This window comes from Oncorhynchus clarkii, chromosome 32, assembly GCF_045791955.1.
Source record: "Oncorhynchus clarkii lewisi isolate Uvic-CL-2024 chromosome 32, UVic_Ocla_1.0, whole genome shotgun sequence".
Taxonomy (NCBI): domain Eukaryota; kingdom Metazoa; phylum Chordata; class Actinopteri; order Salmoniformes; family Salmonidae; genus Oncorhynchus; species Oncorhynchus clarkii.
Genome location: NC_092178.1, coordinates 2,672,929 through 2,683,435, shown reverse-complemented (window position 1 = coordinate 2,683,435; position 10,507 = coordinate 2,672,929). Strand labels below are relative to the sequence as shown.

Genomic DNA, 10,507 nt, shown 5'->3' with positions numbered 1-10,507 from the left:
AAGACAAGCCCCAGGACCAGCCCATCAGCAACCATCCCCAGGACAAGCCCATCAGCAACCATCCCCAGGACCAGCTCATCAGCAACCATCCCCAGGACCAGCCCATCAGCAGCCATCCCTGGGACCATCCCATCAGCAGCCATCCCCAGGACCAGCCCATGAGCAGCCATCATCAGGACCAGCCAATCACCAACCATCCCCAGGACCAGCCCATCAGCAACCAGCCCCAGAACCAGCCCATCAGCAACCAGCCCAGGACTAGCTCATCAGCAACCATCCCCAGGACCAGCCAATCAGCAGCCATCCCCAGGACCATCCCATCAGCAGCCATCCCCAGGACCAGCCCATGAGCAGTCATCATCAGGACCAGCCAATCACCAACCTTCCCCAGGACCAGCCCATCAGCAACCAGCCCCAGAACCAGCCCATCATCAACCAGCCCAGGACCAGCTCATCAGCAACCATCCCCAGGACCAGCCAATCAGCAGCCATCCCCAGGAACATCCCATGAGCAGCCATCATCAGGACCAGCCAATCACCAACCATCCCCAGGACCTGCCCATCAGCAACCAGCCCCAGGACCAGCCCGTCAGCAACCAGCCAATCAGCAACCAGCCCCAGGACCCGTCCATCAGCAACCAGCCACAGGACCAGCCCTTCAGGAACCAGCCCAAGGACCAGCCCGTCAGCAACCAGCCTGTCAATAACCAGCCCATCAGCAACCAGCCCCAGGACCAGCCCCAGGACAAGCCCCAGGACCAGCCCATCAGCAACCATCCCCAGGACAAGCCCATCAGCAACCATCCCCAGGACCAGCTCATCAGCAACCATCCCCAGGACCAGCCCATCAGCAGCCATCCCGGGACCATCCCATCAGCAGCCATCCCCAGGACCAGCCCATGAGCAGCCATCATCAGGACCAGCCAATCACCAACCATCCCCAGGACCAGCCCATCAGCAACCAGCCCAGGACGAGCTCATCAGCAACCATCCCCAGGACAAGCCCATCAGCAGCCATCCCCAGGACCAGCCCATCAGCAACCAGCCCCAGGACCAGCCCATCAGCAACCAGCCCCAGGACCATCCCAACAGCAGCCTGCCCCAGGACCAGTCCATCAGCAACCATCCCCAGGACAAGCCCATCAGCAACCAGCCCCAGGACAAGCCCATCAGCAACCAGCCCAGGACTAGCTCATCAGCAACCATCCCCACGACCATCCCATCAGCAGCCTGCCCCAGGACCAGTCCATCAGCAACCAGCCCCAGGACCAGCCCATCAGCAACCAGCCCGTCAATAACCAGCCCATCAGCAACCAGCCCCTGGACCATTCCCAGGACAAGCCCCAGGACCATCCCATCAGCAACCAGCCCCAGGATCAGCCCGTCAGCAACCAGCCCCAGGACCAGCCCATCAGCAACCAGCCCCAGGACAAGCCCATCAGCAACCAGCCCAGGACCAGCCCATCAGCTACCAGCCCCAGGACCATCCCATCAGCAGCCTGCCCCAGGACCAGTCCATCAGCAACCAGCCCCAGGACCAGCCCATCAGCAACCAGCCCGTCAATAACCAGCCCATCAGCAACCAGCCCAAGGACCAGCCCGTCAGCAACCAGCCCCAGGACCAGCCCCAGGAACATCCCATCAGCAGCCAGCCCCAGGACCAGCCCGTCAGCAACCAGCCCCAGGACCAGCCCGTCAGCAACCAGCCAATCAGCAACCAGCCACAGGACCCGTCCATCGGCAACCAGCCCCAGGACCAGCCCATCAGGATCAGCCCAAGGACCAGCCCGTCAGCAACCAGCCCGTCAATAACCAGCCCATCAGCAACCAGCCCCAGGACCAGCCCCAGGACAAGCCCCAGGACCAGCCCGTCAGCAACCAGTCCCATGACCAGCCCATCAGCAACCATCCCCAGGACAAGCCCATCAGCAACCAGCCCAGGACCAGCTCATCAGCAAACATCCCCAGGACCAGCCCATCTGCAGCCATCCCCAGGACCAGCCCAATAACAACCATCCCCAGGACCAGCCCATCAGCAACCAGCCCCAGGACCAGCTCATCAGCAACCATCCCCAGGACCAGCCCATCAGCAGCCATCCCCAGGACCAGCCCATCAACAACCATCCAAAGGACCAGCCCATCAGCAACCAGCCCCAGGACCAGCCAATCAGCAACCATCCCCAGGACCAGTCCATCAGCAACCAGCCCCAGGACCAGCCCATCAGGAACCAGCCCAAGGACCAGCTCGTCAGCAACCAGCCCGTCAATAACCATTCCATACCCTTACATAAGCAACCAGCCCCAGGACCAGTCCATCAGCAACCAGCCCCAGGACCAGCCCCAGGACAAGCCTCAGGACCAGCCCGTCAGCAACCAGCCCCAGGATCAGCCCATCATTAACCAGCCCCAGGACCAGCCCATCAGCAACCATCCCCAGGACCAGCCCATCAGCAACCATCCCCAGGACCTGCCCATCAACAACCAGCCCAAGGACCAGCCCATCAGCAACCATCCCCAGAACCAGCCCATCAGCAACCAGCCCGTCAATAACCAGTCCATAAGCAACCATCCCCAGGACCAGTCCATCAGCAACCAGCCCCAGGACCAGCCCATCAGGAACCAGCCCAAGGACCAGCCAGTCAGCAACCAGCCCGTCAATAACCATTCCATAAGCAACCAGCCCCAGGACCAGTCCATCAGCAACCAGCCCCAGGATCAGCCCATCAGCATCCAGCCCCAGGACCAGTCCATCAGCAACCAGCCCCAGGACCAGCCCCAGGACAAGCCCCAGGATCAGCCCATCAGCAACCAGCCCCAGGACCAGCCCATCAGCAACCAGCCCCAGGACCAGCCCATCAGCAACCAGCCCAGGACCAGCTCATCAGCAACCATCCCCATAACCAGCCCATCAGCAAACATCCCCAGGACCAGCCCATCAGCAACCAGCCCATCAACAACCAGCCCCAGGACCAGCCCATCAGCAACCAGCCCCAGAACCAGCCCTTCAGCAACCTGCCCCAGGACCAGCCAATTAGCAACCATCCCCAGGACCAGTCCATCAGCAACCAGCCCCAGGACCAGCCCCAGGACCTGCCCATCAGCAGCCATCCCCAAGACCAGCCCATCAGCAACCATCCCAGGACCAGCCCATCAGCAGCCTGCCCCACGACCAGCCCATCAGCAGCCATCCCCAGGACCAGCCCATCAGCAACCAGCCCAAGGACCAGCCCGTCAGCAACCAGCCCTTCAATAACCAGCCCATAAGCATCCAGCCCATCAGCAACCAGCCCCAGGACCTGCCCATCAGCAGCCATCCCCAAGACCAGCCCATCAGCAACCACCCCCAGGACCAGTCCATCAGCAACCAGCCCCAGGACCAGCCCATCAGGAACCAGCCCAAGGACCAGCTCGTCAGCAACCAGCCCGTCAATAACCATTCCATACCCTTACATAAGCAACCAGCCCCAGGACCAGTCCATCAGCAACCAGCCCCAGGACCAGCCCCAGGACAAGCCTCAGGACCAGCCCGTCAGCAACCAGCCCCAGGATCAGCCCATCATTAACCAGCCCCAGGACCAGCCCATCAGCAACCATCCCCAGGACCAGCCCATCAGCAACCATCCCCAGGACCTGCCCATCAACAACCAGCCCAAGGACCAGCCCATCAGCAACCATCCCCAGAACCAGCCCATCAGCAACCAGCCCGTCAATAACCATTCCATAAGCAACCATCCCCAGGACCAGTCCATCAGCAACCAGCCCCAGGACCAGCCCATCAGGAACCAGCCCAAGGACCAGCCAGTCAGCAACCAGCCCGTCAATAACCATTCCATAAGCAACCAGCCCCAGGACCAGTCCATCAGCAACCAGCCCCAGGATCAGCCCATCAGCATCCAGCCCCAGGACCAGTCCATCAGCAACCAGCCCCAGGACCAGCCCCAGGACAAGCCCCAGGATCAGCCCATCAGCAACCAGCCCCAGGACCAGCCCATCAGCAACCAGCCCCAGGACCAGCCCATCAGCAACCAGCCCAGGACCAGCTCATCAGCAACCATCCCCATAACCAGCCCATCAGCAAACATCCCCAGGACCAGCCCATCAGCAACCAGCCCATCAACAACCAGCCCCAGGACCAGCCCATCAGCAACCAGCCCCAGAACCAGCCCTTCAGCAACCTGCCCCAGGACCAGCCAATTAGCAACCATCCCCAGGACCAGTCCATCAGCAACCAGCCCCAGGACCAGCCCCAGGACCTGCCCATCAGCAGCCATCCCCAAGACCAGCCCATCAGCAACCATCCCAGGACCAGCCCATCAGCAGCCTGCCCCACGACCAGCCCATCAGCAGCCATCCCCAGGACCAGCCCATCAGCAACCAGCCCAAGGACCAGCCCGTCAGCAACCAGCCCTTCAATAACCAGCCCATAAGCATCCAGCCCATCAGCAACCAGCCCCAGGACCTGCCCATCAGCAGCCATCCCCAAGACCAGCCCATCAGCAACCACCCCCAGGACCAGCCCATCAGCAGCCATCCCCAGGACCTGGGGCTGGTTGCTGACGGGCTGGTCCTTTGGCTGGTTGCTGATGGGCTGGTCCTGGGGCTGGTTGCTGACGGGTTGGTCCTGGGTCTGGTTCTTGGGCTGGTTGCTGGTGGGCTGGTCCTGGGGCTGGTTGTTGATGTGCTGGTCCTGGGGCTGGCTGCTGACGGGCTGGTCCTGGGGCTGGTTGCTGACGGGCTGGTCCTGGGGCTGGTTGCTGACGGGTTGGTCCTGGGGCTGGAAGCTGATGGGCTGGTCCTGGTGCTGGTTGCTAATCATCGCTTTGTTTTAAAAAAAAATGATATCTTGGAGATTATTTCATTTTCAAATAACGTAAAATGAGTGAGAAAATGGCCATTCTTGAACATGGGGTTCATGTTTGAACATGGGGTTCATGTTTGAACATGGGGTTCATGTTCAAGAATGGCCTTTTTCTCACTCACTTTACGTTATTTGAAAATGAAATAATCTCCAAAATATCATTTTTATTTTTTATTTTTTTTAAACAAAGCTTGATTATTGTTCTGTTACTAATTTGTAAATAAAGACAGTTTGTTATGTAGAATTATTTATTTATGTTTTTAGAGGGAGAGAAAACAAAAGAATACGGTCACCTCATGGGTCTCCTTGTCGCAGTCGGGTATTGAACCAGCATCTGTAGTATTTTAGACTGCTGAGTCACTCGGGCGCTGTACAACGTGACCGGTCGGGTGTAGGCTACAGTACTGCAGTAAGAACAAAATAATCCTAACATTTCCACACCCTAATTGTAGTCCAAGTTTCTCTTAGAGTAAAAACCTTAGTGTGACAACAGTTTTAGTAAGTAATACCGACGTCGTACACAATCAACAGTTTCTATTGAGGTTTATGTCCCCCATTCATTGTCAGTTAGAGACACAGCAGGACCCAAAAGCATAATCGGTGCTCTAACTCCCCCTAGTGGTGGTCTGGGGCAATGACGCAGTGATGCAGGGTACCGTTCTAAACCACACATTACCTCTAAACTATTAGTTGATCAACCACCGTAGTCTGTGTTTTACTTTTCTATTATTTCTCTATTTTCTTTCTCTCTACATTGTTGGAAAGGGCCCATCCGTAAGCATTTCACTGTTAGTCTACACCTGTTGATTACGAAGCATGTGACAAATACAAGTTGATTTTGTGTTTAGAGGCCTTTGAGGAAGCGCCAGCCAGCCCGCTCTGATGCCCTTATCACTCACTCACTCGTACTCTGACACAGCAGACACACACACAGCCAGCCAGCCAGCTCCGATCCCCTTAAGATCCATCTCAGTGAGCACTTGATCCAGGCTCAGCCAGACAGTACCACGGCTGCTGCTGGTCCAGTTGACTGTGTGTGTGTGTGTGTGTGTGTGTGTGTGTGTGTGTGTGTGTGTGTGTGTGTGTGTGTGTGTGTGTGTGTGTGTGTGTGTGTGTGTGTGTGTGTGTGTGTGTGTTTTGACCCAGTTTCTCACTCTGAGGGAGATGTAGCTGGGGAAGTCTCTCTCTCTCTCTCTCTGATAAACACATCACATCCACATCCACCTTTCCATGCCGCAATATTCTAAGAACCTACCGGTGTCTATGGTAACACTGCAGCAGTGAAAAGTAAAGGGGCTTTTGTTTCTTTCAGAGAGAGAGAGAGAGAGAGAGAGAGAGAGAGAGACAGAGAAAGAGAGATGAACACTGTTTTCCCAGAAGAATGGCTCCACTAGACCTGTTTGTTCCAGTTTGTTCTTCAGGGTCTTGTGTTTATGGTAGCTGATCTTATGAAAACGCCATCCTGAAAAGCCTTCAGGCTAACTGCCAATTACTTTATTTAACCCCCCCCCCCTCCCCCCCAGTAGTTGTGTATCGAGCCAATTAATTTTGTTCTTACTAACGTGGTGGAAACGTTGTTGCATTAGACATACCTTTGATGTTAAATGATTTTTTTTAAACGTGCTATTGGCAAAATACTGGGCTGGGTATAGATCATTAATTTAAAAGTCCAAAAATGATATAATCCCAAATATTCACATGAATTGTAATAAAACTACCTACATTTGGCGCTTGTTCTACCTAGCTTTTTGTTGGGTGTGGATGGAGATTGTTCTACCTAGCAGTTTGTTGGGTGTGGATGGAGATTGTTCTACCTAGCAGTTTGTTGGGTGTGGTTGGAGATTGTTCTACCTAGCAGTTTGTTGGGTGTGGTTGGAGATTGTTCTACCTGGCAGTTTGTTGGGTGGGGTTGGAAATTGTTCTACCTAGCAGTTTGTTGGGTGTGGTTAGAGATTGTTCTACCTAGCAGTTTGTTGGGTGTGGTTAGAGATTGTTCTACCTAGCAGTTTGTTGGGTGTGGTTGGAGATTGTTCTACCTGGCAGAGCAGTCAGAGTGCCACACACTGGGTTGTTGTTCATGTTGTTGTTCATGTTGTTGTTGATGTTGTTGTTGTTAATGTTGTTGTAGTTAATGTTTGTTGTTGTTAATGTTGTTTTTGTTAATGTTGTTTTTGTTAATGTTGCTGTTGCTAATTTTGCTGTTGCTAATTTTGCTGTTGCTAATGTTGCTGTTTTTAATGTTGCTGTTGCTAATGTTGTTGTTGTTAATGTTGCTGGTGCTAATGTTGCTGTTGCTAATGTGGTTGTTATTGCTAATGTGGTTGTTATTGTTGTTAATGTTGTTGTTGTTGTTGTTAAGTCTCTCTGTGCTGTTCAGTCCCTATCGGTTTCCCCTGACTCCTAGATCACTCTACTTTTGGCCCTCTCCCTCTCCCACTGCTACTGCCCTGCGGGGTGGTTGTGTTTGTGTGTGTGTCTCCTCTGGCTCAAGCCGAGACCCTTTTCCCCTTGGTTTGAAGCCCAGGACTCCTGGCCAAGACAAAGGTATTTTGGGACTTTTGGGACTTTCTACACTATGAATTGTTCATTCTCTTCCTCTCCTCTCCTCTCCTCTCCTCCCTCCCTCTCCTCCCTCCCTCCCTCTCCTCTCCTCTCCTCTTCTCTCCTTTCCCCTCCTCCCTCTTTTCTCTCCTTCTTCTTGCTCTGTCTCCTTTCCTCTCCTCCCTCTCTCCTCTCCTTGCCTCTCCTCCCACTCTTCCCTCCTTGCCTCTCCTCCCACTCTTCTCTCCTCCCTTCTCCCCCCACTCTTCTCTCCTTCTTCTCCTCCAGCTCTTTTCTCCTTTCCTCTCCTCCCTCTTCTCTCCTTTCCTCTCCTCACACTCTTCTCTCCTTTCCTCTCCTCCCACTCTTCTCTCCTTTCCTCTCCTCCCACTCTTCTCTCCTTTCCTCTCCTCCCACTCTTCTCTCCTTTCCTCTCCCCCCACTCTTCTCTCCTTTCCTCTCCTCCCACTCTTCTCTCCTTTCCTCTCCTCCCACGCTTCTCTCCTCCTTCTCGCTCTGTCTTCTCTCTCCCATTGACACATACTGTCTCCTGCTCAGTCATGCTTGGAGAACACACAAACACACACACTCCTTGCTCAGTCAGGGAGAGTACACCTGGTGCCAGTAGAAACAGAGTATGAAGAGAGAGGAAACAGCTTCAAGACAAGCCTGACAGGTTTTCCACTCTCCAGGTTTTTACCTACCAGTCTCTGCTCTACTCGGAGTTAGGAGGTGAGATTGGCGGGTGAGAGGAGAGGAGAGGTGGAGAGGGAGGTGGAGTGGAGGAGACCTGTAGAGACCTGTATAGACCAGTTGAGACTTGTTGAGACCTCCAGAGACATGTAGGAGCCTCTAGAAACATGTAGAGACCTGTGTCAGACCTGTAAAGATGTATTGAGACCTATAGAGACCTCTAGAACCCTGTGGATAATTTTTTCAGACATGTGTCAGACCTGTAGATACCTCTAGAGACCTCTAGAGACCTGTTGAGACCTGTATAGACCTGAATATCCCTATAGAGACCTGTAGGTTCTGTTTAGACTTGTTGTTAATGTTGTTGTTGTTGATGTTGTTGTTGTTGTTGTTGTAGATGTTGATTGTTGTTGATTATGTTGTTGTTGTTGTTAATGTTGTTGTTGTTGTTGTTGAGTCTCTCTGTGCTGTTCAGTCCCTATCGGTTTCCCCTGACTCCTAGATCACTCTACTTTTGGCCCTCTCCCTCTCCCACTGCTACTGCCCTGCGGGGTGGTTGTGTTTGTGTGTGTGTCTCCTCTGGCTCAGGCCGAGACCCTTTTCCCCTTGGTTTGAAGCCCAGGACTCCTGGCCAAGACAAAAGGTATTTTGGGATGGCCTTTTGAGCCCTGTAGAGATCTGTGTCAGACCTGTAGAGACCTGTAGAGACCTGTGTCAGATCTGTAGAGACCTGTGTCAGACCTGTAGAGACCTGTAGAGACATATGGAGACATGTGGAGACCTGTAGGGCCTGTTGATACCTCTGGAGACCTGTGGAGACCTGTAGAGACATGTAGAGCCCTGTAGAGTCCCGTAGAGACCTGTGTCAGACCTGTAGAGACCTGTGTCAGACCTGTAGAGACCTGTATAGACATATGGAGACATGTGGAGACCTGTAGAGACCTGTAGAGACTTGTAGAGCCCTGTATAGTCCTGTAGAGACCTGTAGAGACCTGTGTCAGACCTGTAGAGACCTGTAGAGCCCTGTATAGTCCTGTAGAGACCTGTAGAGACCTGTGTCAGACCTGTAGAGATCTGTAGAGACCTGTGTCAGACCTGTAGAGACCTGTATGGACCTGTGTCAGACGTGTAGAGACCTGTGTCAGACCTGTATAGACCTGTAGAGACATATGGAGACATATGGAGACATGTGTAGACCTGTAGGGCCTGTTGATACCTCTAGAGATCTGTAGAGACCTGTAGAGACGTATATAGACCTATAGAGACCTGTAGGTACATGTAAAGACTTGTAGAGCCCTGTAGAGCCCTGTAGAGACCTTTGTCAGACTTGTAGAGACCCGTTGAGACCTGTAGAGACCTGTGTCAGACGTGTGTCAGACCTGTAGAGACCTGTAGAGACCTGTGTCAGACCTGTGTCAGACCTGTAGAGACCTGCAGAGACCTGTAGAGACCTGTGTCAGAACTGTAGAGACCTTTGTCAGACCTGTAGAGACCTGCAGAGACCTGTAGAGACCTGTGTCAGACCTGTAGAGACCTGTGTCAGACCTTTCGAGACCTCTGTCAGACCTGTAGAGACCTGTAGAGACCTGTGTCAGACCTGTGTCAGACCTGTAGAGACCTGTGTAAAACCTGCAGAGACCTGTAAAGACCTGTGTAAGACCTGTAGAGACCTGTAGAGACATGTAGAGACCTGTGTCAGACCTGTAGAGACCTGTAGAGACCTGTGTAAGACCTGTAGAGACCTGTGTCATACCTGTAAAGACCTGTAGACACCTGTAGAGACCTGTGTCAGACCTGTAGAGACCTGTAGAGACATGTAGAGACCTGTGTCAGACCTGTAGAGACCTGTAGAGACATGTGTAAGACCTGTAGAGACCTGTGTCATACCTGTAAAGACCTGTAGACACCTGTAGAGACCTGTGTCAGACCTGTAGAGACCTGTAGAGACCCGTGTCAGACCTGTAGAGATCTGTAGAGACCCGTGTCAGACCTGTAGAGACCTGTGTCAGACCTGTAGAGACCTGTGTAAGACCTGCAGAGACCTGTAAAGACCTGTGTAAGACCTGTAGAGACCTGTAGAGACATGTAGAGACCTGTGTCAGACCTGTAGAGACCTGTAGAGACCTGTGTAAGACCTGTAGAGACCTGTGTCATACCTGTAAAGACCTGTAGACACCTGTAGAGACCTGTGTCAGACCTGTAGAGACCTGTAGAGACCCGTGTCAGACCTGTAGAGATCTGTAGAGACCCGTGTCAGACCTGTAGAGACCTGTGTCAGACCTGTAGAGACCTGTGTCAGACCTGTAGAGTCCTGTAGAGACCTGTGTCAGACCTGTAGAGACCTGTATGGACCTGTGTCAGACCTGTAGAGACCTGTGTCAGACCTGTAGAGACCTGTGTCAGACCTGTAGAGAC

The 10,507-nt window shown here is 53.6% G+C and overlaps 1 protein-coding gene across 1 annotated transcript; it reads left to right on the top strand.

Annotated features, from left to right (window-relative positions):
* The first annotated feature begins 507 nt into the window (after positions 1 to 507).
* LOC139391602 (heat shock protein DDB_G0288861-like) lies at positions 508 to 8,757 on the top strand. The gene is made up of 8 exons (XM_071138975.1): positions 508 to 737; positions 1,015 to 1,179; positions 1,227 to 1,421; positions 1,646 to 1,789; positions 2,077 to 2,796; positions 3,456 to 3,959; positions 4,279 to 4,496; positions 8,681 to 8,757. The coding sequence occupies exons 1-8, from the start codon at positions 508 to 510 to the stop codon at positions 8,755 to 8,757; spliced, it is 2,253 nt and encodes a 750-aa protein (XP_070995076.1).
* Positions 8,758 to 10,507: the final 1,750 nt, after the last annotated feature.